Source organism: Thermobia domestica, chromosome 10 (assembly GCF_964235325.1).
Source record: "Thermobia domestica chromosome 10, izTheDome1.hap1.1, whole genome shotgun sequence".
In the NCBI taxonomy this organism is placed as follows: domain Eukaryota; kingdom Metazoa; phylum Arthropoda; class Insecta; order Zygentoma; family Lepismatidae; genus Thermobia; species Thermobia domestica.
In genome coordinates, this window is record NC_137463.1 from 18983865 (window position 1) to 19011166 (window position 27302).

General features: G+C 34.4%; 1 protein-coding gene across 2 annotated transcripts; it reads left to right on the forward strand.

Annotated features, from left to right (window-relative positions):
* Window positions 1-822: 822 nt before the first annotated feature.
* On the forward strand, window positions 823-27302 carry LOC145662337 (uncharacterized). 2 transcript variants are annotated; one of them, XM_081727831.1, is made up of 5 exons: window positions 823-984; window positions 4312-4394; window positions 8447-8584; window positions 14847-14975; window positions 18628-27302. In XM_081727831.1, the coding sequence occupies exons 2-5, from the start codon at window positions 4337-4339 to the stop codon at window positions 18693-18695; spliced, it is 393 nt and encodes a 130-aa protein (XP_081583957.1). In that variant the 5' UTR covers window positions 823-984; window positions 4312-4336; the 3' UTR covers window positions 18696-27302. The 2 variants fall into 2 exon arrangements, with proteins under 2 accessions (XP_081583957.1, XP_081583956.1); XM_081727830.1 differs by lacking the exon at window positions 823-984 and having other exon boundaries at window positions 3883-4394.

Below are 27302 nucleotides of genomic sequence, written 5' to 3' on the forward strand. Positions count from 1 at the left end.
TGTTACTCTATTTCTGAAAGCTCAAAAGGTGAAATCGGCAACTGAAAATAGTGTATGGTGATAATGCAATGAACGAAAGAAATGTGAGAATTGTGAGACTAAAAAAAAAACTACTACGAGCCAGCCAAAAAAGCAGGCGAGGAATGCTTTCTGGAGGAATTATGCTGTAACTCAAGAGTCGCTGGGTCAATTCGGATGAGATTTTTTGATCACCCACTCTATAATCTAGACCTTGCTCCTAGCAATTTATATCTTTTCCCTAAACTGAAAAAAGTTCCTGGGAGGTAAACGTTTTGGAAATGAGGAAGAATTAGCGAATGCAGTGATTACCTCCTTAATGAACTGGCGGCAACAAAGTACGGTATAACATGGAAATTCTGAAGCTCATGAACAAGTAAGACAATTGTCTAAATGAAGGTGCTGATTATGTAGAGAAGTGAGGGAAGCTTCAGGCATGTAACAATTTTTCAAAAAAATAAATATTGTGTCTTTCATTTTGTATATCTAAACGCTCTTTATTTTTCAGATGACCCTCGTGTATATACTATACAGTATATGCGAAGTAGTTCTATAGACAGTAAATTTCCACTTTCCAGTTAGATAAAATAATTATTTATATTTTACATTTACTCATGTTTTTTACTCTAAAAGGGGCAAGAACCGCATTCGTTGTTGATTTATTCTCATTGAATTCTTTATCTCCGGAAACAAATAACATCCAGAGATAAGACGTTTGATAGAAGACTGGGACAGTTTTTGTTCCACGCTCTTCTTCTGAAAAGGGCAAAAGCCTTACTACGTCCAACATACATGGAATTTTTTTTTTTTTTCTCGTTGATCAAAGACGTTTGACCTATCATTAAACACACATGATAACAATTCTTTAAAAAAATCGAACCAGGAACTCGATAAAGGAGAATAGGACACATGCAGTTATAATTGGGCAATATTACGACTATTCATAATTTTTTACAACTAGATTAGGTAAGTGTAGCGTATTAAAGTTAATTACTTCATTTAGTAAATAATGTTGTCATAAAATACGAAATGTTTAGAAAAAATATTTCAAAACTTATGGATTATTATCATATATCTTTTTTCGATTACATAGTTGTTGTAATTCCTTTAGTATTACAGCATACGGGAAAAGTGACTATCATCCGAAACGCATGATGTGAGTCTCTCAAATGCAAACTTGGGTTATCTGGTATTAAAAGCATAAAATGTGCGAATGATTCATCTGCTAGTATGTTCGACTGATGAAGGCTTCTATGAGCGTCATTCTCTACCAGCTTCGCAAAAATTTGGGAGCTTAACACAACACACAAAACGTGTAAAAATAAATAATTATTATATAACTGCTATGCTTATTGTCGGAAACTATTGCGCAGATTTTGGGTTGCGTTGACGCAACCCGTTAATGAGTGTAATCCTTGTGAACATCTGTATCTCCAAATCCATTCTTTATGTTGCAAGGTTGTTTTCCTTTCAAAATCACTTTATGTGCATAAAGCGAGTTTTGCATGTGGCTGCATAATATGTTTCCTGAGCGCAATTGCAAATTGTATCTGAAAATAACTTACATTTCTAAGTTCAATATCGATGTACACCGTCTAAGGGAGCACTTTTATGTTTTATTTCTTTCCACTTTCTATAGAAGTGATGCAGAGAAGAAAACTAAGTGGAATTTTAGAGATAGCTTTTATAAATTACAATCCCAATATTCACCTGTTTTCTTATAGATTAGCAAGGCTCGAAGTTATTTGCACTGCCAGAATATACGGGAGTCTGGGAGTCCCATTACGTGTGGGTTTGAAACAACACAATGCAAAATGTACGTTTCAGTTTACGATCATCGGTATTGCATATTGATTTTGTGAATTTGTGATATGACGTCAGTAAGGCAAATTTTCCGTTGCACCATTATCCACAGTTTCATCGGCATAAGCGAGAGGATATTTCAATTTGCATTAACATGGCAAACCCTGAATCGTTATCTAAAGGCACTAGAACACAGACAATTATTCATTTGAAATAAATAATTGACATTTTAAAATTTAATTTTAGGATATAGTATACATGAAATGGTATTTTTAAAAAAAAAAAATCATAAATATTTTATCAGATCAGCTCTGGCCGTAAACACAAGCCAGGAGATGCTACTCTATCTAAAGATTACACTAAAATATTTCTGGGAGTAGTTCTTTAGAATTTGTACAAAATGTATAAGAATAACATTTACTTTTCGTAGATTTACCGATCTTTTTTAAAGTTTCATACCAGTAGCGTCATTTCAGATTTGGCTGGGGGGAAGGGGCAAGACGCCTTGATATAAGTAAAATTTCTCGTTTTCCACTGACTTACTACTATTCTATTGATAAAATCTATATAAATCTCAAACTCAGGGGAGAAGGCAATTGCCCCTCCATGCCCCCTAAATGACGCCCCTGTTTCATACTTTAACTGATGTTAGAAATTATGAATAATTTCTACTTAAGTAAATGTAATATTGAAGTAAAACAAGTTGAGAAGTGTTTATTTTTGGACACATGACAAAACAAATAGTAGCCTCGTCCTTTGTATACACGATAATGATTTTCTTACCCGAAAATTATTCTGCTTCGAATTACTTCTACATCTTGATTACCAGTACATTTAAAATGTAAAATATTCACATTTTACTAGCTTTTTGTTTTTAAAATTTCGTTAAAGAACTAGCCTTATATTATTTTTTTGATCTCCGTGATAAGAAATAAATTATGTACTAGTCTTCGCAAAATATTGCGGATCGTAACACAACGTACAAGCTGGAAAGGGCAATGCTAAACCGATCATGGCAAACTAAAACATACATTTTGCGTTACACTGATGCAAATCCATACATAATGAGACCCCAGACGTCCCATTCTGCAAACAGATATAAGTTTTTTCAGTGACAAAAAATAAAGCTATTATTTATATATTATTGGAAATTTACAGAAAACTCATGATATACCTATCATAATCTGGGTTCTTGCTGTTCCGCAGTTTTTATCTTCTAGATCCGGCACTGCCATTCTGTATGTCTTCGCAAAAATTACCAAGCGTTAACTAACACAAAAGTTCCAAAAATTGATTACAATTGCTAAACACACTTCCGGATGAGACACTTGCCTTGGATGAAAACCTTCCTAGTGGTTTGAATTCTGTATTTTAAGAAGTATGTTTAATCTAATATTGGTTTGATTCTAATATAGGACGATAAATTACTGTATAGGGTCTTAAAACATACCACCCTTCGAAAAGCTGAGGAGAATAACATAGCACAAAAGTTTCAAAACTCAATTATAGCTATCGTGGTGCCACTGCACAACATTAGAGTTCCATTCGCAAACTATTATGGAATGAGTCCCTTATTTTACACTTATTATTGGCGTAACTTCAGACCCCAAATACTTCGGATTACGAACGAGCCAAAAGTATGGTTGCTTTAAAAAATGTACTAATGAAGGACCAATATTATAATTTTTGGCTGAGGTTCAAGCTAAAAAGAATACTGTAGATACTCTAGATTATAATATTTCACATAGCATGAATATTGGTCTGGATTTCATCTAAAACTATATATACAGAATATATGAACCAAAGTTAATATTTTGTTTTAATTTTAGAAATTAATTTGTTCTCTGTGAATAAGTTTTTTTTTTTTTGTATGTATATTTACAAGATTTGTATACCTTTCTTCTATAGTAACGCTTAACGCACTATTAAATATTAAATTACTGATATGTTTTGGATTCAAAATGGCGATAATACTAATTTGTAGGTTGGTGCGGAAATCGATATATATGGCTCCAATGAACGATTTGTTTTGAAATTAATTCCATATTATACACACCAGATGGCTGATCAGCTGGGTTCAGATGTAAACAAAAAGGGGTGGGGCAGGGGTGTAAGAGTCATGCATGATTGATTTATTGAACTTTATGGAACGCGTAAAGTTTTTCGTAGTAAGTTATGAGGTGATCGTTAAGTATTACATTCCTTACTAAGTTATTGTTAAAATAATTGCATGGTAAAAATTATAAAAGTTGGATACCAGCCAAGTTGCGGCCATTGGCCTCACATATGTCAAACTGGAGTTACAAGAACAAATTTAATTGGCAGAACCTTGATAATTGTTAATTATATGAATTATCACAACTGTTCTTGGAACTGAACATATCATTGACATCAAGTTATTTGCTACCGCGGGTCAGTGTCCAGTGAACTTTCTTGAGTAACAGTGGTATTTTCTATTACTGTATACATTTGTAATAAGTTTTATTGCAGGTTGCTGCAGCTACATAATTCAGAAATGACAATAACGAGTGCAAAATCTTTACTTTTCGTTGGACTAGCACTTGTAGTTATAGGTGAGTAGTAGTGATATAGTTAGTTACAGAAAGTACAGTAATAATAATAATCGCATGCAACAATATTTATTGTCTCGTTGGTTAATTATAGAATATTGATTCTTATTTATAATATGTTTCAAGAGTCTGGGAAATGTATTAAATATATCTGCTATACGAATAACCTATAAAAGAAAGCAATGGCTACCAGTGACAATTTCATTCATCCTTATGGGGCGCGGTGGCTCAATGCTAGATCTTTCACCTATGGTGCATGGGGCTCCTTTGTTTGATCCCAGCTCGCGCCAAGTGAGCTTTGTGGTGGACAAACGCCGCGTGCGTGGGCTTTCTTGGGGTACTCCCGTTTCCTCTCACTTTCTTCGTTCCGGCATTTCATTTAAATTTCTTATCATAACCGGCATAATCGTGGGACATATATCTTAAAGATTTCATTCATCCTTACCAGTCCCTCTTTTTTAAGGTTTAGTGTCCCATATTTATCTTCTCAGGCTATGAGAGACGGCAATAATGACCTAAATGAAATCGAACCAGAGACCCCATGCACCACAGGTGGCGCTCCACTACTGATTCAATGTGACTCTACCGGCAATGTTAATTAGGTGTTTAGCACTTCAGTCGCAGTAAATAATTGCTGAGACAATACTTAAATAAAATGAACGAGGTGATAGGGTTTGCTACATTAATATGAAGGGAAGCTCGGAGAACATATCCGAGTATTTAAGGTCACAGATTTCAATGCGGAATTATTATCACTTTTCATGTTATTACCATCGTAATTTTAACACTTGTGATCAATTACGGCTTAAGCACCGCACTGTAGCTCAGGAATATGGATTATGTTGATGTTGATTTTAACGTCCCTTTGAGTAGCGAGGCTATATGAGATGTGCACCTACTGATTAACGTTGAATCCGAACCACACGAGCTCCTGCCGGGAATCGAATCCGGGTCTCCTACGCTAAAGTCACATACACTAACCGCTTAGCTACGAGCAGTGGTTCTTTCAGAAAGTGTTCCGGGGGGCACACGTAGTATTTCGGGGGGGGGGACAGTGCAATTACTATTTTTTATATTATAGACGTATTATTTAGGTCTCGTCCGGGGGGCATTGTCCCCAAAAAACCATGTCTTGAAGAAACACTGGCTACGAGAGAGCTCTCCAGGAATATGGAACCTAACCGAAACCAATCTAAACTAAACTGACTTAACCAGATAGTAAAGTGTAATCTACACAAATCATCAGTTTAAGAGTGTGGAAAGTTGAAATCTTTTTAGCACATGCAGTAAGCCTCTTGAAATAATGCGGTGAGAGTATTTGATTTTTCCATATTTTCAGTTGTTTCAGAGGTTCTAAAAGTAAACACAGACTTTCTAGGTACTTTTTTAAATGTAAGAATGCTTTTTTGGACTCGTTGATTATTAGGTTCTTTTTGTTTATTTGGTGGGAGAAATGACCTTATGAAATTTTTCGGTGTATTTCCTTTACCTTCTTTATTATTCGGTATTCGTACATAATGAGTTGTTTTGAATAGGCTAGTTGTCATAGAACACGATACATAAGATGTGCGTATGGCCCTCTTTGGCGTATAAAAATTGGGGGAACAATGGAGTATAAAGGCATGTAAAGCTCTAAATTTAATTCCAAATCTAAGGATATTGGAATGCTAGTTCGATTCAGAGAAACCGAGTTTCGGTTTTTATCTTTCGTCAATATAGCAGCATAGTCGTAAGCGATTCTCATTGTTTTGGGGTAGGAATTGTCTTCTATACCGTCCGTTAATTGTATTTTTCTCTCATCCCTCGCCCCATGGCAGAACATGCCGCGATCTGCGATGTAATCGCAGAAAATCTGCCGCGCCTGTGCGGAATAATTGCCATGTAACGTTGTAACAAAAATATAATAGTATCATCTTGATTTTTTATTTTGGAATTCCTGCAGAAAATTTTTTGGAGTATGTTTAGTACAAGGGGTCCAGAAGCACGTAAAAAACACAAAATTTACAGGAGAAATGAGTGATGCAAGTACTTAGACGTAACATAACGTAACCAAATCTAAGCTAACCTAACATAAACTAACGTAAGCTAACCTGAACTAACCTAAACTAACGTAGTATTAGTAGAAATAAGCGAAATTCTATCATTTTTTGGAAAATTATGCGGGACTCCTACACTAATATAACATAAACTAAACTAACCCAACGTAACCTAAACTAGCCTAACCTAACTAAAACTAACCAATTCTACCGTAAACTAACCGAATGTGAGCAGAAATTACCAAAATAGTAACATTTTTTAGAGAAAAAAGCTGGACCCCTTCTGCTAAACATAGGCCAATTTTTTACTTACAAAAGCTCATGGCAGAAAGGCAAAGAAAGTTCTGCCATCGGGATCCCTCGTAGTTTTCTTTCCTTCATGCCTTCTATCACCTTTTTCTCGTGTTAATCATATTCAATAGTGTTTTCCCCTATTATTCCCTGTTCCATCATTTTTCATTTCCTAGCTGATTTTTGTATTTCTTTTCATATCTGCAATTGAATGAATTTTAGTCGGTTTTCTTGATTTTTCATAATGTTCAGATTTCTGTTCAGGACATTGCACAACTCCATATGAAACAATTTGCTGGGTACTGTTGAGTACTTGCTCACACAACGACCTTTTCTTCTTAAACATTTTCACCATTTATTTTCCTCTGAAGATTTCTCGTACACATTTAATATCTTTACTAGTAAACTACCTAGGTTCTTACAATAATCACCTGCTCTACTTTCTTCCTTCCAAATTCCATACATCCTTCGGCATTACTACCTATCACGGCTATAAGGTACACAGTACTCACTGATAGGGAACTCACCTTTGGTTCCGAGGGTCCGTGGTTCGATCCCAGAGAAAGTAAGTTTATGGTTGACAAATTATGTCCGTGAATTATCCAGTTTCTTTTCACATTACCACACTAACAACCATATCATTCATAAATCATTCATCTCTTTTAGCCTAAAGGACATAATCGTGGGACGTAACACTAAAAATTTCATTTCTATCATGAATATGTAATTAGAATAGCCCGAATCTGATCCCTGTGGAATCCCATGTGATTTGAATTTCACGCTAAATTGCAGGTTCACGTCTTATATAAACTTGGTGTTGAAAGGGACGTTAGACTTCAAATCAACCAAGAATCGGTCCAACCGTCATTTCTTTCGTCTGTTTAAAACTGTTTTTGAACCTTTTTGAATTTTTTCGTCTATTAACAGTGTAATTTGAAATTCTACGGCACATCTATAAAAAATGTTTTTTTTTTTTTTTTTCACAGCTAATATCAATATGTATATTAAGTCGTAAAGGTACATTACTTTAGCATTTCACGTTTAAGTAATAGTAATAGGTAATTCTACATCACCTAAGCATAATTGGTTATTTGATAGGATCAGGTAGAACTGTATTATTATGAAATAACAAAAAATAGTTATTACTACTGATAGAGGTAAATAATAGAATTTTCCATAAAGCGTTAATTTTCTCCCTGTAAACTATTGGTTCTGTCGTGGCACGCCATTTGGAAATAAATATTTTAAAACATTTTCATCTCATATTCTCCATCAAGATTACCTAGTTCACTCGGTGAGGAGCCTTCCACAATTCCTTAAATATTTGATGAACTGCTCAAAGCAAACCTTTGGCATCATTAATGATCTTATTCCTTTTTAAACCATCGCTCTTTTTACAATTCCTTATTTGTTTGTCCATAAAACAGAATTTAATATTCACATCAGAATATATAATTTATGCTTACTAACAGTTATGCAGTATTGACATTTTCTTAATTCTAGTTTTTATCTAATCGATTAATTTCCTTTTGGAAATTAAGGACAGTGTGGTAGTTGTAAAGGCAATAGAAAATACACATAAATAGTGATGTACTGAAAATTATTTTGTTACTAAGTTTCTCTGAGATAATTCCATATTTTGCAACAGATTTGACCTCATACAATGTAAACTCATCATATTTGCTGTTCAACTGATGAATAATAATGCCAGTTATTTACTATTTCCAGTTAGTATAGTATGGGGATGTGAAATCGAACAAATGCGTCAAGGATGTCGCATTCATAACAGACAATGTTTGTGTGGAATCGGATGTCAAACAGAGTATAGATACACAAGCAAAGAAGAATGTAGAAAGGCTTTGAAAGGTAAGTTATTTAATATAAGTTTTTTTTTTAAAACGTTTTACCAGTGTTATACATGATAAATGAACGAAATAATCGATTTTATTGTACACTATTTCTCTATAGGTGTGATACCAAGAATTAAAGAAAAGATACGAGTGGATCGAAAATTGAACCCGGGTCTCCGGTTTTTCGTACTAATACGTTAACCACTAAGCTAGTTAGTCCGCATACTGCACAGCTAGCAGCTATATGTAGCACATGGACCGCAGTTGTGCATTTTTTAACTCTTCTCGTGTCATATAATATTACCAGAGGGTATAGTTCCCTATTGCCTAAATAATTAACATATTCCTTGGTGACAAATTGGCTAACGCATTCTTTTCTGTGCTGCGCGTAATCTTGAGTTTCATCCGTGATGTTTCCCTCGGATGAAATTTCTAGCAGTAGTTCCCACTTTATTGGAATGTCTATAGGGGGCGCGGTGGCTCAGTGGTAGAGCGTTCATCTCCGGAGCTTGGGGTCCCTCGTTTGATCCCAGCTCGCGCCGTGTGGACTTCGTGGTGGACAAACACCGTGCTCGTGAGATTTCTCGGGGTTCTCCCGTTTCCTCCCACTTTCTTCATTCCACAGTTTCACTCATCTCTCATCATCACCGTCTCCTTTAGCCTAACCGGCATAACCGTGGGAAGATTTCATTTTATTTTTGGAATGTCTATATAAAACAAGGTGAGGACTAGCCTTGCTGATCTAACTCTAACTCTTGCCGTAATGTAGTACAAAAAAGAAAATACAGGAAAACGATATAAAGTGGGAAGGTTCGATCCCAGTCCATATGAGTTTATAGTGGTGATACTTTTCTCATGTTTCTCCCGTTTAGTTTTATATTCTCTTTCCACCAGTTCTTTCATAATCGTTCACTTTCGTTCATCTGTCTCTTTTAGCGAAAAGGCATAACTGTGGGACTTTCTAGTAAGTATTTCAGTTTCTACACTAATATCGTTGTTTCATTACAAGTAAAACGAAATATCATCTAGATTATTTGTGTAGTATGGAATACATACATGTCCACTTGAACAGTTTTGTGTATTCACTGCCTACAAAGAAAGATTTGTTGTCATTTTTCTATTTTAACATTTATTAGTTATGTTCCGACGCTAAGGGAGACGGTGATAATGAGATAAATGAAATGGTAAGATTAGGAAAGTGGAAAGAAACGGAAAACCCCGAGAAAAATCGCTCACATGGCATTTGTCCACCACAAGGCTGGAAATTACACAATACTGACAAATATACATAAGTAAGTGGTAACATATCTTTAGTCGTCACTTTCCTCTATTCAGCTCTATGGGAGAAGTGTTTTTTTCGGTGGTTATTGCTCCACTTTTTAAGCAGAAACTTACAATTTTGGTCAAGATCCATAAAGAAGTTTGGAAAAAGAATGGTCAAGAATGTGATACATTGTCGGGAATTATGGAGATCCGCTTGCTTCGCTTAAAAAAAAAAAAAAAAAAAAAAAAAACTTGGAAGAAACAATTACGAGTAATAATAGGGGTAACATTTGTACTCTTAGAAAATTGTATATTTTACGCACAGTTGGTTTTATAATATATGCCAATCACATTCCGTTGCAGAACTCTGCAATTTTATAGCTATTTTAATTAAATTGATTGATGCCATGTTCTGCATCTTGATGCTCTGTTATTCTAGTTGTTTTTATTAATCATGTAACTGACTGTCAAAGAGCGGTTTGAAAAGTGGTAAATATTGATATGTGGTTTATTTCCTTCAACGGATCCTTCAGTATTTCCAAAACATGTGTAAAATGTTATCGGGACTTTTTTGCTTTCGGACAACTGTCATCAGTGTCATGAGGACACTGCAAGGCTGTTAACATGTATATACGTTCCTTCCTTTCCTTTTTTTAAATGTGGCATTTTCGAAAAGTATGTTAAAAAGTGCCACTTTAAGACAAGAGTTTCTATGGAAAGGGTGGAGCGCATAGCATAGCCAATGACACCGCAGGGTTTCTACAAACCTAGAAAGTCAGGAAGCACATAAGCAATCAGGAAGATTTACCAAATACATATCTTACGAATAAAGAAACTGAAAATATGCTACAGCAGACTGCTAGTAGGTAGATAATGCATATTTGCAACATTGATATTTTTAAATTTCTAAATAAATTCAGATGGGCTGGCCTAGGGCTCAATCAGCAGAATGTCCGCCTGCTAATCCAGCAATCCGGGTTAAAGTTCTTTTGGGTGTAGGAATTTTATGAGTTTTTCACCTAGGCCGTAAGTCCCGGAGATAGGCTCATCTTCGGAAAACGAGTACCGGGGACAACATTGGAGTCAAACTGGCACACACACACACACAAATAAAGGAGAAAAAGAAGGAAGAAGAGAAGGAAAAAGAACTTAAGGCAACACCGTCTCTAGAGAGGCCATGGGGCTGTTGTGCTAAGAGATAGTTTTAGGTAAACTGAGGATGCTTCTCCAAACATTATTAGCAAACTGAAAGAGGTGGCGTCTTTTGTCTTACTTTGCATTAGAATGTGTGTTACTATTATACGATTATTGTAAGTGGTTACTTGAAATTCTTCAGATCTCTTACGTTGGTGTGTGTGCATTTAATTTTATTACAGTGTTGTGTGGGTATGTGTATAATTTAACTTTAAATGTTTCAGCTGTATTTACTGGATGAGAGGTTGTTTGTATTAGTCGGGTTGTTCAAATGTAACTGAATATTCAGTTGTATTTCCATGTAGTCACTCTACATGGATTACGTATACTCTTCTAGTCCACGAAGCAGGAGGAAGTAAAACAATAGAAATTAAAACAAGAAAATTAAAAGTGTACCGTAATATATAAATTTATAGGAAGTTTTATCTCTTTCTTTCTCGGTAACGAAACATTAAATTGTAGGGGGCACGGTGGCTCAATGGTTGAGCGCTTACCTCTGGTGCGTGGGGTCTCTGGTTCCATCCCTGGCTAAATAAGTTTGTGATGGACAACATCGTGTCCATGGGTTTTCTCGGGGTACTCCCGTTTCCCACAACTTTCTCATTCCATCATCACTCACTTCTTTTAATCATCGTCTCCCTTAGACTAAAGGGCATAATCGTGGGACGTTAAACTGAAATAAACATTAAATTGTAATATTAAAAATAATCTGAAAAGATAAATCATACACAGTGGCGAAGCGTAATTTCACAAGTAGGGTAGGTCAATAAACTAATAACACAAATAACATTTAATATATCGTAAAATGTTTAAAATTATAGACCTAGTCAAAATTCTATTTTCGTTATTGAGTTAAAAAAAAAAAAACCCTACTAAATCTATTTATTTTAAAGAACTTTCTTAGCTGTATTTCTAACACTGTTTAAAGTTGAATTTATGTGCATGTATACATAGTAGTTTTTTTTTTTTTTTTTTTTTTTGTTTAATTTAAGTGTTAAAACTAAAAACAAAGAAATGCTTGAAATATCATCTATATGGTTAAAGCATAATAAACTTTATATAAATGAATCTAAAACAGAGACTATATATTTTTCTCTTAGTGATCATATGACTGAGGTAGATATGCACCATTCTGTAAAACTACTGGGAATCCATCTAGATCCGAAATTAAACTGGAGTGAACATACTGAAAATTTATGCAGGAAATTATCTAGAGTGCTATTGTTATTACGTAAACTGAAAACAACAGTTACAGAAACAATGCTTCTTGCAGCATACTATGCCTTTTTTTTCATTCTCATCTACAGTATGGCATCATATTGTGGGGAAATTCACCAGTTGCCCAGACTGTCTTTAAATGGCAGAAAAAAGCCATAAGAGCAATAAAAGGTTTAACTGATAGTGTATCGTGTAGACAATATTTTACGGACTTACAAATTATGACAGTTCCCTCTCTATATATTTATAGTTGTCTTATGTACGTTAAAGAAAATGAGGAAATGAGTTTAGGTTATCGAAATAATATCCATTCATATAATACTAGACTTAAATACGCCTTATATTAGGCTAAGTATAACACAAAGAAGTTATAAATATACAGGAATAAAACTATATAATACATTGCCAGTGCATATACGAATGATGTGATATAATGATTTCAAAAAACATTGTAAATCTTTTCTTGTAAGTAATTCTATTTATAGTATCAACGAATTTGAAGTGAAGTGTAAATTGTAACTTTTTTTCTTTCTTTTTTTGTATATATTTATTTATATGCTGACAATGTCTATTGCAACAAATGTTGTTTAATGACAATAAATATTCTATTCTATTCTATTCTATAACAAGAAAGAATAAATATATAAGCAAAACTAGACGAATAATAATAATAATAATAATAATAATAATAATAATAATAATAATAATAATAATAATAATAATAATAATAATAATAATAATAATTATAATTATAATAATAATAATTATTATTATTATTATTCAACAAATATTTACATGAGGAAAACACGCAATATGTATTAGAGGAATGAAGTAAGTACAATACTTAATTTAATTAATATATCACGTGATAATGACTTCACTAGAAATGTCAATGCTCAGAAGGAACTTCATTTGAATCAACGCAACATAATTAATATTTTATTCTATGCAGTGACATATTTGAGTGGGCTTCCGGGCTTCAGCACTCAACGAAATTTTATCTCAAATTTTTATTGTTTGATATATATTGCAAAATTTTCAGATTTCCAGGAATAAAGTTAGCAAAATCCCTCCCGAAACAAGCAAAGCCCACCGAATCGTAAATACCCCACTGATTCTATGAAATGGAAAACTCAACTAAAATTACACATAAATATTATTATTTAATGTGTACGGTAGCGTTTTGTAAATTTATACATATGTTTAACGTATCAGACGTATATTCTACAATCTGTTATGGACCAGCCAAATGTAGGATTTAAAAAAAAAAAAAAAAAAGCTTCTCTAAATAACTCCTGAGAGTATATACCTAAATTAAACAAGTTATCACTAATAGAAATACATAATTCTACACAGAAACTTCTTACTCTGTGTTAAGGAAATTATTTTATAACATAGCACTGAAAGATGCCTTCAACGTGAAAACTAAACTCCCAGAGGCGAGCCTTCGCACCTTCCCAATAATGCATGCAATCCAAGCGATAATAGCTTCGCTACCTGAGCAGCATAGCCCGTAAGCCTGTCTAGATAGCTGGTGAGGCTCAGACGTAAGAGTCTCCAACTGTTTCCAACCTGCTACTTTGTTACCGAAAGAAAGAAAAAAAAAAAAAAGAAATGTTGAAGATTGATTTTATTTTATAAGAAACCAAAGACAAAGAAAATATAGGTAGAAAACAGGATAAGCCCGGCCTCAGAGCCTCATAGTACGCTTCGCCACTGATCATAAAAGCCAAATATGGTCGGCTATAACCCTTTCCGTACGGGAAACTTTTCAACATCTTTATAAATCCCCACCAAACTTCAACCGCAAACAAAAGAAATACGCACCCTCGTATGGCATTGACGCATCTGTATGACTCATGTAACCCGCAAAATTGTAGCGAGCCGTCCGCGGCCGAAGAAATAAAATGCAACACAAAATATATAATTATTAGTAATTTTAGTTGGTATCCGCACAATCGAAGCGAAAGGGATAAGGGGAAGAGGCCGAAAAATAAGAAAAAAGTCACAGAAAATTTATATTGACGGAAAGAAATTAAAAGTAAGATACCTGTAGAAATCCTACACGTATGAAATTGCCAGAGGACAACGAAAAGTTTTGGAGAATTCTTTCTCTTCCTGGATACAAGATAAGTTATTTTCTAGCAGATATTGTTTTCTTTTAGTTTATCGTTTGATAGTACTGCCGTGTCGTGACAAAACGCTGTAACTTTGGCGGAGAAGTTTTGCGAAAATGAGCCGTAAAGTTTTCGTTCGAAAATGTGATCTGTATCGTGTAGAACCAGTGTAACTAGGCAATAATAGTCAACCAATCAATTTTCACCAAATTTAATCACACAACATGCATTTACGTAACATTACATGTAACCACGTGTTTCCAAAGTCAAGATACACTGGTTCTACACGATACAGATCACATTTTTGAATGAAAACTTTACGGCTCATTTTCGCAAAACTTCTTCGCCAAAGTTACAGCGTTTTGTCACGACACGGCAGAGTATTAGTAAGAAGTTGGAGCAAACTTTTCGCTGAGGACTCTTTTAATAACCATGTAATTAAAGTATAATTACATTAAGTAATTCATGCATTTCATACAATTACAGGGCGAAGAAATGACGTTTGCAGACGAAATCCATGTTTAAATGGTGGAACGTGCACTCAAACTCACTTGGGACCAGGATACAGATGCCGATGTGTTGGAACTGGTTATTACGGTAGTCGTTGTCAGCATAGTAAGTATTCGTAGCACCAATAACGAATGCGTAGTGAATTTAAAGTAAACATAATTCCGTAAGCGGCTCCTTTGGGAGGTGGGCTTGTAAGAAATGTTTGCGAAATAGATTCGTAGAGATTAAGCTAAGGCGGGTCAACGCCAGAAAATAAGAAGTAATATCTATTTCAATATTTTTCTTTTCTTTTTTAATAATTTCAGAAACAACAGAGTACGTGTCATCTTCTTCGAGAAAATATTACTCGGATTTAGAATATGTTTGTATAGTGTCTATTAGGGTGTAGGCAACTTGTTAGCGTTCTTACTTTGCAGTTGGGTTATTCCGGGCTCAAATTTTGTAACCGACTATACTGAATGAGTTTCTGCATTGGTTCTTCTCAATTTCCCAGGGGCATTCCTGAATGATGCCTTTAAATATAGGATCTGGTTAACTTTCTTTTCCGCTTATTTCTTTATTTATTTAACAGACTTCCTGCTATAATCTGCAGGACCAGTTTGTCTGGGATTATTACTCTACATCCAACGCTCCAGCCTCACTGGAATACTCTTCTGTTGAGATCATCGAAGACAAAATCTCGGGTTTGGTCTGAGGAAAGATGGATGACAGTTCATTCTTTCTAAATAATGGACAGTTCATGCTTTCTAAAAAATGGACAGTTCGTACATTCTAAATGATGGATAGTCCGTACTATCTAAATAATAGACAGTTCATACTTTCTGAATAATGGACAGTTCGTACTTTCTAAATAATGGACAGTTCGTACTTTCTAAATAATGGATAATTCGAACTTTCTAAATAATGGACAGTTCGTACTTTCTACATGATGGATAGTTCGTACTATCTAAATAATAGACAGTTTATACTACTATCTAAATGATGGACAGTTAGTACTTTCTAAATAATGTTGGCATTGGAGCGTCCACTCAGCGGTGTGAGAGCGCTTGGAGAGATACTTGAAAGGAAGAAGCAGCGAACTCCAGCCTAGAAAGCTAGCATTAACGGCTGACCACAGATCACCCCCGAAGGCATAAGTGGCGCAAATAGGCTGGTGGGCCCTGGCCCGGAAGGACTGTTTGTCACAAGATTTTTAAAAGGGTTTTATTAAAGTCAACAACAAAAAAAGAAGAAAGGAAATTGGTGCCATATTCAAAGGTGCCATCTCAGGATTCGTTTGGTAGAACTGAGGTGAAATCCTGAAAAATCTTAGTCAGGATGTCCAGCTACCGAGTTTGAACCCGAAAACTCAATTGTAAGGCAAGAACAATAATACCAGCTTACACTTGACCTTGTTGATCATTGTAAGGTATTCCAGTATAAAATGGCCTTGCAGGCTGTAAAGTCTGGAGGTTGGAAAATGTGGGCGTGTCCTCCTGTCATTTTCTGTGCATATTTCATTTGTTATTCTTGGATTGATCTTTCAGAACGTGTTTGATGAAGGCGATGTTGCTTTGCTGAAACTGTTATACAGGTTTTTAATATATATTTAGCACTTCGATTAGTTTTGTGTTATTAATACTGTGAAAAATAATACATTTAAATTTTTACTTGCGATCTGGATTTGGCGCGCGGGCTATCATTTAGGTATCATTGTTAAGCACTACCATTCAAGTATTTGCCTGAGTAACAGAGAAAACTTTCTGGCAAACTTCCTAGCTGCTAAGCGAAAACGCTAACTGCTAATCTACAGTCATTAGAAAAACCAATTTTAATATATGTTGGTGGATTGACTATTGCAGACTATTGCAAAACGTAATATCAGCACCAAATACACGTTATACTTGAAGTTTTTTTGTTAGTACCATTGTTATAACATTCATTTGGTTTTCTTAAATACATTGTCCTTTTCGTTGATTCAATTTGGGACTGTTTGTGTGTGGTTGTATACTATTACATGACAGTAATATGATAAGAGTATTTATTAACTTGGAATTAATCGTTAAAATTTAAAAATAAGACTTGATGGTACTCTTGTGCCGCTGAACGCTTAACATTCATGGATCCAGATTGCATTGCCAGTAAGAGGGAGAGAATTTATTTTGCTCACCCAACATAGCGAGACACTTGCAGGTTATTTTAATTCAGACTAGCAGACTTCTGAAGTGATAGAAAAACGGCGTGGGAAACCGATGTGCTGACTGCAGATAATTTAATTAAACGTTGTCTACTCGGTCTTGGCGGACAGTAAATCAAGGAAGATTAGTTTTTGTTTAGCAGAGGGTCAGAAACAACAAAAATTGCGTTGTAATAAAGATTTGAGAATTGTGAATGTAAATGAGATAAATTCAAAGGTTCTAAGATTCGAAGATACCGATAAAATATGAATATTTGCCCGTAGATTTGAAGTGTCCGTTGAAGGGCTGTTATGCTGATTTAGATTACTCACGCAGTAATTGTACGCAGTACACACTAAATACATTAATTCTAACGGCAAATATAGTTTAATTCGAAATATTAGAATCAATGTTATAATTGTGGAGAGAACGGGGAAATTATCCACCTCTGTAAAGAAACAAAAGCATTGTTGGGGAATCTGGTTTTGGGGCTTTAAATTATACGTGTATTGCGTAAATTTTCTTGTCAGATACGCCATGCTCGCGGAAAAATCCCTTAATTCACATATTGACTGTACGAAACGTAAAGTAACACAATAAATAAAATTAAACATGCAACATTATTATTAAACACTAAAAATTTAATGTGGACATAGAAAAGAATAAATTCAAGTTCATATTTCAACTGTTCTGTGTGACGGCTAGATAGATCATTATCTTATGACAAAGACATTTTATAGGGATGTGGAATTTTCTGTTTACTGAACTCCATTACAGATTTACTTTCAAATTGCGTAAAGTATTTTTTGTTCTAAATATGTATGAACTGAGAATAAGTCCTGTCTCTTATGAATGGGATACTAAAGGAGGTGGGGAATGAATACTATCCATATCTGTCTGTGAGAATGTCAGTAAAAGGGAGGGCTCTTTCCTGTAATAATGCATTTTTTTTTTTCGGAACAAAATAATCTATCCTGGGTCACGATAGTTCAGTGTTAGAGCACTCACCTCTGGTGCTACCAGCCCGCGCTAAGTGAACTTTGTGGTGGACAAACACCGGCTTCCTTCATTCCGCCATTATCATCCGTCATATCATCACCGTCTCCTTTAGCCTCGGTGCATAATCATGGGACGTTAAACTAAATAATAATAATAGTAATCATCTGTTTGTATTATGGAGGTGTCCTTGAAGGGAGATTTCACCGTATTTTAAGTTGAAGGAAGATTTCACTGTATATAACTTGAAATTTTATCATTTCCAGGTTTTGACAATCTTTATTGTTTTGTAACTGTAATTTCTGGCCACTAGTACTTGCAAGTTTGGAAGAAATCGCACCTTCAAGCGTGTCTACTAAATGAACTTCTTAGGTTTTATTTATTTATTTATTTAAATAACGTCGGAAGCATTCCTTGTTAGTAGATTATATTATTTGGTGAGTTTTCACTATAAACTTAGATTTTTACTGAGGTTACCAGTTAAAAGTTTTAATTTATAATTCTTATCATTGTTACTTATTATTATTATTATTATTATTACTTTGTGTCATTGTGTTAACTAAACTGAGTGAATTTTGGTAATGGATGCTTTATTTTATCCGCAGCTTGTCCAACGCACATGTCTGCTCAACAGACTGGACAGAACTTCCCGTACGAATGTATAGTAATTTAAAAGGGACACAGAGTGCTGCTGACAAGTAAATGCGCAAATACATATTAGCATGTAAACTTTGTAGAGCTGTAATTATACGTAATATATTTTTTACCCTCAATAAACTCATATCATACATGTGCACTTAAAAATAGTACGCTAAGTACAAGTGGTGAATAACCATTGGACTGATCTCTGCTCATGTAATGAAAAGAAAAGAATACTTTTGTATATTTACTCGTGTATATGTTTTGTTTTATTGTATTTTGTAATTATTTTTTATACACAGTGTTATGAGTGTCAAATGCACACACAGGTAGTGTGGTGAGTGCATCAAAAGATACATACTGTATCATTGCATTATCTGGTTGCATCTTTCTTGAACAATGCGTTGACAAGAAGAACGTAAATGAGTGTAATTATCTGAAGAATCTACTTTCATTACGTATGGAGGTAAGTTACTAGGTGTGATTCGTGATAATTTAGTTTTAATTATAACAAAGCAACACATAATTACTTACTCAGTGGAAACGAATTCAGCTAGTTTCATACGTATTCTACTCAAGAAGCGTCACTAGAAGACATGTCATCGTCTTGTCTACCTTTTCAGCTTTGGGAAATGTTGACAATCAGAAGATTCTGAAGGTAGAAAACTTAGCAAGAAACAACGATCTGTATTTATATTTTGTTGATGGTTGAAATTATTATTTTTTTGTTTTTTTTTATTAAAAACTTCCTTCACCAATTCTTGCCGAAATAGTAAGCAACATAACAACGCTGTTACATCACAAGATTACGAACAATATGTTCGTAGAAGATACCATGGGACCTGTTTTTTAATTTGTCTTCTTTGTTCTGGGATATTTTCTTGACTTCTAGTAATTTTCTGTAGTAGTCTTCTCGGCATTCAATATAACAATCAGGTCCATAGATATTTGGACAGTATGCGTATATATCACAAATTAATTAATAAAAATCTTCATATACGTGAGTATTTTAGTGATTTTAGTATTTTTGTTATCCTTCTCAAATTTATACCTAAACAATAATTGGAAAACTAATAAATATCATACATTTTGAGTAGAAGAAGCAGATATATCACAAGTATCTTGTATTAGCCTTTTTGCTTGTTTTTCATTAAGCAAAGATATACTTTGTAGAAAACATTTTACAGATATATTATACGACAAACTGCTACTTATGATGATCTTTTATTACAGAGAAAAACTCACTGTATAATAATTATCACGCTTTCCTTTCATACCTTTGGACCACGTGCCGCTTTCGATGATACATTTCAATAAGTACAGTGAACCTACCTTTATACCACAAAGTTATCTTCTTTTCAATGCATAATTTCGATCAACGCTTGACTTTTATCGGCATCCGTCTGACTGTTCACTAGAACCTGTTTACGTCTACATCATTTTGTGTATTTAATGAGCGTTCTGTAAAATAAAAAGTGAAATCAGAGTATTCCTAAAACACTATAATTACATCACTATTTGCACTTACATGACGATTACTTTCATTTTTTTGAAATATACTGTTCTCTTTACACCCTTGAAAGAATCGTAGCAGTCTTTTAAATGAATTTTTGGATGTTCCCACTACGTTTCTTGGCTTGAATTTCCAAGAATTATTTTGCCACTAAATTTCCCCCCTCTTTATAATACATGAAAGCACAATTGGTTACATAAAAGTTTACTACATATAAAATAAATTGACTACATAAAAATAATTTCGTAGTACAAAGTACTTCTATGAAGTATGTATCCTATATCTCCAATCAGTAAAGATAAAATTCATTATTTGTTCAGCGTCGTGAAACAATTTAGAACTAAATTTGAGTTTAAAAATAGCTAACTTAAGTCTAGAGAGGAAGAAAGAAAGAAAGAAAGAAAGAAAGAAAGAAAGAAAGAAAGAAAGAAAGAAAGAAAGAAAGAAAAAGGGCGAGAGAGAGACTGACCCATACACATTCAAACGTTATGTACAGTCAGCGACAGAAATTCTTCCATTAGGTAAAATTTATTTTGGGAATAAAGGTGGTATAGCTGGAACGTACAGATTGTCACATTGTTTTTAATTTACTGAAAATTGTACTCAAATTTTCCTTCTATTCTGAAGTTATTTATGAAACTAATTCCATCAAACGGAAAGAACTTGTTGCTGACTGTACACATTACCATAAGGCACATTTCTTTTCTATATTCAACTTAAGAAAAAATATTGCTATTGTATATTATAAAGATTTTTTAATTACAAAGTTATATTTTAGCAATAAACATGCGGAGTTAACAGTGGTTAATTAAATGTAGAACTGCGCGCGCATCTGAAAGTGTCTATAGCACATTTGCGTCTAAGGAAAATTATGCATACTATAACACAGTAAGTAAAAGCGATTGTATCCAAACCATGTTTTCTGAGTCACTGAGGGGTGCAAGAAAAACATCAAACAACATAGAATCGGAGATACTTACTGAAATTGAAATAATCACAATCGTTGCATTCTATTTTTGAACTTATTCCCAAAGGAAAAAGAAGCACGTTTTATACGTCCGCAAATACGGTATGTATAAGGTGACTTAATGAATGACAAATCCCGAGATCGTGTTTGTCTTTTGTCCTTTTAAAATATGTTTATTACGGTTCCGCCCCCTCCTTTCGAGATGAGTTCTTGTAACTCGAAAGCTTAGTTGATTTGCTGTTCCTTTAATGTACATGTATTTTTGAGAGAATTATTTGACTATTTTATGGATATTGTTAAAAATCTACTCTTCGCCTTAGTAAAGTTGATTGTGAAGTTTCCATGTCAAGCGTAGTGTTACATCTATCTAAGTGTAAATAGAGGTGTGCGCGGATGCGGATATGTTTTTAGTTCTTATGGCAAGACATGAAAATGCAATTATTTGTGAAAAGACAAGAATTTTAGGGGTCGTTTTTTTGTATATTATTAACTACTTACATCTTGTAATAAAGTGTCCCTAGATTTTTGAGATAAATAACCGCCGGAACAAAATTGTTATTTCTCTCTCTCTCTCTCTCTCTCTCTCTCTCTCTCTCGCTCTCGCTCTGCTTCTAATCTGATTTTATGGAGGTTTGAATAAGGTAGCTTATTTTTCTATTTTTTTTTAACGGTACCTCCATTTTACTGTAAAGAGGTACGGTACTTTTTTTTAAGCTCTGAGCAGAAACACTTATGTCTTATGAGTTAGGAAAAACAAAGAAAAAGGATTTGCTCTAAAATTAACTGACAGGTATGGTATTACCTGCTTGACAATTTTCACGTCAGAATTTTGAATTTGAGGGTTCTTTAATAAGTAGGTGTATTTTTCATTAGTTTCTTTTCTTCTTATTATTATTTGCATGAATTTTATTATGTTTTATTTAGGATAATTGATTTAAAATAGTAAGAGAGAGTACTGAATGTTTACCTTGAATTTTACATCATAGGATTCACGAAACTGCGAGGGGTGATCAGAAAATAAGGTTAAAAATCCTGCAGTGACACTTGTAATATTATTTCATACAGCCATCAGATAGTAGATATATTAGGTTATTTTTTGATACAGTCTCCATATCGGTTGAGGCACTTGTTGCATTGTGGAATGAGTTTAAGGATTTCCTGCTATAAAAATCTTGTGCTTCAGTCACGTTGCCACGAAATGTTTCACCTCCTCATTTGAAACGAAGCGACGGTCTCCTAGGTGTTCCTTAAAGTGCGGGAACAGGTGAAAGTAATCAGATGCCGTAACGTGATCCTTCTGTTGTCCTCAATCAGTTCCTTCATGCGAGCTGGATTCAAATCTGTTGATAACATCCTGGGTCGGCCACTGCCCTCCTCGTCGGTGACTTTTTCTCTACCAGCCGCTAACTTTCGATACTACTCTGCGACATGCTGACGAGACATTACAGTCTCTCCGTAAACCTCTACCAGCTGTCGGTGAATTTCATACTAGGTTACATGTTTTGCCCACAGAAATCGAATAACTGAGTAGACTTCTTCGCTACACCAGTTTTCCAAACGAGTCGCCATGTGTTTATCTACAACTAGCGCCGTACGTGGCGGATGGCTGAAACTCTGCACAGTTGTCAATTATATGTATTTAAAATTACGCCACACTCCTCATTTCTCTCTAACAGACGAAACTCCAGAAATATCGGCCTTGTAACCTTAGTTTCTGATCCTTGCTCATATGAAGGAGGTATAGTAGGACTGTTATAGTAGGAACTTTTGAATTCGTGATTATCATAGAAGAAAGAAGTTCTATATTTGTTATCTTATTATCTTCGGATGCAGATCGAGATGTTGCTGATGCGGATTAAGATATTGCGAATGAAGTATTTTTTTATGTCTGTTTAGACCTCTAACTATAGATATATTTGAATCATAACCAAGCATCAAAAGACAATTGCATTTCTAATTTTAAAGCATTTAATGATATTATAATATAGAAGATGGGACTGTATACGCAAGTACAACCTATACACGAGTAAATATAGTGAACAGTGGTAAGAATAAGATATATTAATATCTTAGATGCTAGGAATCTACTTTGAGAAAAGGAAGAAACTTCCGTCACATGAAGGAAATGAAGGTCCAAAATTTATCACTGCCCTTGATATACTTTGTAGATGCGTTTAGATCAGCGTGTAGCTTACAACGAGTAATGATAGATAACTGTTGCTCATGTTTATGCCACGTTGGACTAATGGGCAGCTAACGTGTACAATAGAAGTAGATTGGTAATTAAATTGCACTTAATATGAAATATACTGTAGGCTGGCTTTGGGTGAAGCACCAAAGCTCTTGCTGTTAGTGATAGTACGAAAAGTTTTTGAAATTATATTAATTCTTGATCATCAAGGCCATATACGAATATGTTTTTCTTTTGAGGAAGAGGGATATCATAAAAAAGAAATCAATAAATACAATTAACCCAAGACTCCTTGTTAAAAAGATTAAACTTGTAAATATCAGTAGTGTATCTTAAATATGGTGGGATATTTCTGTGTAGGGTACCATTTATCCGGAAGAAAGTTCTACAACGTATAGTGAAATGTGATTTTTGTATTTCATGTTATGACTGCATGTACTGGAACCGTTGTATATAATGTCAAAATCCAGGAATTTGTTACTTTTTTTCTTTGTGTATGGTTTTTAAATAGTTGTATATCTGATTGTATATTTACGAGGAATACTACCTCAATATCTAAGTTTAAAAGCACATAGTCCTGTATCTAACTTACTTGGAAACGAAATAATACATTGAGAAAGTACTTATTCTGTACGAAGTCATCTTGTCTGATGGTCAGCTGAGCTGATTTTCGTTTAGCGTCACTTTCAACAGCGAGGCTATATGAGACGTGGACCTACTGATTAACGAGGAATCCGAACTACATGAGCTTCCAGCGGGAATCGAACCCGGGTCTCCCACGCCAAAGTCGCGTACGCTAACCGCTTAGCCACGAGAGAGCTCAAGTGTATGCTGGTCAGTTCATCCGGAAATTGCACTGTATAATTTCTGATTCAAGTCCAGTGTTGGTTGAAGCCGATGAATAGTAAGCCACGTTTCATATTCTCGTCTCGTGTTGCATAAAGACGTGAAGCAAAAGTCAATCAGACTTCAGTGAAGTGTGTCATTACGCTACCGTTGTTATAGGTCTCACATCATTTATAACTTTTGATAACGATCAAGAATAATACAAGTAGTGAGTCAATAGATTATAGAGTACTGTCGTCATATCTGGTTCATTGTCATGGTGATGACTGCCATTTTTGTTTGTAGCAAACATATTTGGTACATAACACGTAAGTCATTTACAATATACAATAATGGTAGCAGAAGATTGTTACGTGATAAATGGTTTACATGATTATAACTAATGCAGATATTGATAGTGACTGCTCAGGGAAGCCATTTGGAAATCAGATGAATCCCTGATCAACTTTCAGTAGTAGAATTAACAGTGCTAGGGACACTTTTGTCCTGTCAAAATCACAAGCTTAGAAGTGAATGAAAAGGATGAGTGTATAAGATAAAGCAATGTCTAACAATCTGGCAATATTCTATCGCTCTATCTTCAATTGGAAACTCGCTCACGCTGTTTCAACAATTTGAAATCCTTTACGATGGGTACCAAGGCCTGTATTTATAAATTTCTTCCAGCGTTAGAGGAGACACCTACGAAGCTCCTATAGAAAAACACACACACACACACACACACACACACACACACATATATATATATATATATTAATAACCTTTACCTTCACCCTGGCAATCCCTGAGGTGTAATTAAATCCTAGCGCATGTAACAGCTTACTCAGCATGATAAGGGAAGCAATTTGTACAATCTTTTGTTAGTAATCTGTGGCAAGAGAAGGAAATTTGCAATATGGAAAACGAAGGTCATTGGCTTCATAAATTTTGTCGAATTTATCACGAATGAAGACGAAAATAGGTATTGGCCAATCCTCCGTAACTTTTGTTCTTTTCGGACACACAAGATGATGTACACTGTAGCTGGTCATACACGAACTCGATACAAACAACTACAATTCATAATACACAGAGATGGCTTTCCGATTTCGGTTGTTTGCTGCCAACACTTGGAAGTTTTAACATAAATGTACGAGTGTAAATACATGTTTGTATGAGAAGGAAATACTAGTAAAATGGAGGAAGTAAAATGCACACAGCAGAACCATATATTCCAGAACCTAACCGAATAGAAGTAGAAATCGCTATAAAGAAATTAAAGAAACACAAATCTCTGGGTGTAGACGAAATTCCGGCTGAGTTAATTTCAGCTGGAAGGAAAAAATTGTGGAACAAGATACACAAACTCATTCTTCTTATCTGGAACAAGGAGGAATTGCCACAAGAGTGGAAAGAATCAATCATTGTACCAATTCAGAAGAAAGGCGACAAAACCGATTGTAATAATTATCAAGGCATTTTTTTCTGTCAACATCCTATAAAATACTCTCAAACATTTTATTAGCAAGATTGACCCCAGTGAGAAGGAAATATTACAGTAATTGATTGTTATAGTGTTTGCTTCACTAAACTAAACAAAAATTTATATTTCAAAACTGTTATTAATTATATAACATTAAGAAGAAAATATTGTTATAGTCGCCAGCCTTTATACGTCAGCTTATACGTCAAAATGGCGTTGTCACATCTCAATTTTATAATTACCTAGGTATTTCCCAGGTAGGGGCGTGAAATGTGTGGCTTATTAATATCATTTCTAAGCGAACTCCTGGGTGTTCCCTGGTTAAGTAAGACGTAAGGGAGATGTACAAATACAAGTTAACAGAACATTGCTTTATCCTCTACATCCACCCTTTATATGTATTTATGATTATAACTACATCTTAGTTCTGGGGAAAAAATAAGATTCCTGACCTTGTTAATTCTATTATTAAGAGCTTATCAGTAAATCTAGGAATTTCAGGTGCGAAATTTTGGAAATAAGGAGTAAATTTCAAATGTAAAGATTCATACAAACAATACTAAAACTAATTAGATTGTATATAAGAACTCAGAATTCACTCATGTATTAAAAATTTCCGTAATACAGCTCTCAAAACTCAATATGAGTAGAGTCACAAGTCCACAAAACAGTTAAAACAAGTAATTAACATTTCAACATTTTTTTCAGTGAGGCTACATCCCTGGACACGTCGTAAATATTTGTATGTAGAAAAGCAGTTGACAATAATGGTTGGTGATGGGTCAGTTTGATGTTGACACCTTTTTTTCTTTCCTATTCAATAGCTTTCGCCTGACGAGTGTACACTGAAGCGAATGTAATGTGATTCCGCATACGTTTGGTGTTTTTTGTTTAGTTGTTATGAAAATAAAATACGGAAAAAGAGTCAATTTTTAAAAAATGACAAAAAAATGCTGACTTTAAAAAAAAAGGTGCAACGAAAGCACAGTTAGGAGTGTTTATTTAATGCTTTCTTTGCAAGACAAATTAATTTGGCCATTTTAAGAGAAAACAATGTAGCACCTAAAATTCCTAGCTCTACTTATCAGGTAATATTTATTATTTTCATTTAATATGCGTTCGTTTAAAACGTAAACCTGGCGGACAAAGAACTTTAATAACATATTGCTTTCCCAGTGTGTTCCCTTGTGTGCATTTCAATATGTAGTAACATTAGTCTTGGCCTCAATGTCATCTCTCTCCCTTTGGTAAATCACTAATGACGTAATAGAAAGAGTAAAATAAAAAAAAAACTAACTTGTGTTTAGAACGATAGCGGAATTGTAATATTTGTTCTAGTGTAGTCATTCAAGTTTTATTCCTTGCTCAAAGACCTAGGAGCAAAGGTATTGTCTTTTTTTTTTTTTTTTGTTGTTGATCGTTACGTTGATATATATGGTGTTTGTAATACTTTTGTTGTACCTTCATTGTGAGTAGAGTGCTACTGTTGCATATACGAGGTAAATATATCATACGTACAAAATGACCAAATGTCAAAATGTGAATTGTAACAACTATATATTAAAATCTTTTAAGTTACTTCCTTATGCTCTTGTTCATGTTTTGACTTCTTCTGTAAATAGCACAAAGGATGATGAAAAATATATACATTTTTACAAATAA

Excerpts from the sequence above, each read along its gene's own strand:
- LOC145662337 (XM_081727831.1), top strand. The coding sequence starts at position 4,337 with ATGACAATAACGAGTGCAAAATCTTTACTTTTCGTTGGACTAGCACTT. Across the intron at positions 8,585-14,846 it reads ATGTAGAAAGGCTTTGAAAG|GGCGAAGAAATGACGTTTGC; the intron begins GTAAGTTATTTA and ends ATACAATTACAG. Across the intron at positions 14,976-18,627 it reads CGGTAGTCGTTGTCAGCATA|CTTGTCCAACGCACATGTCT; the intron begins GTAAGTATTCGT and ends TTTTATCCGCAG.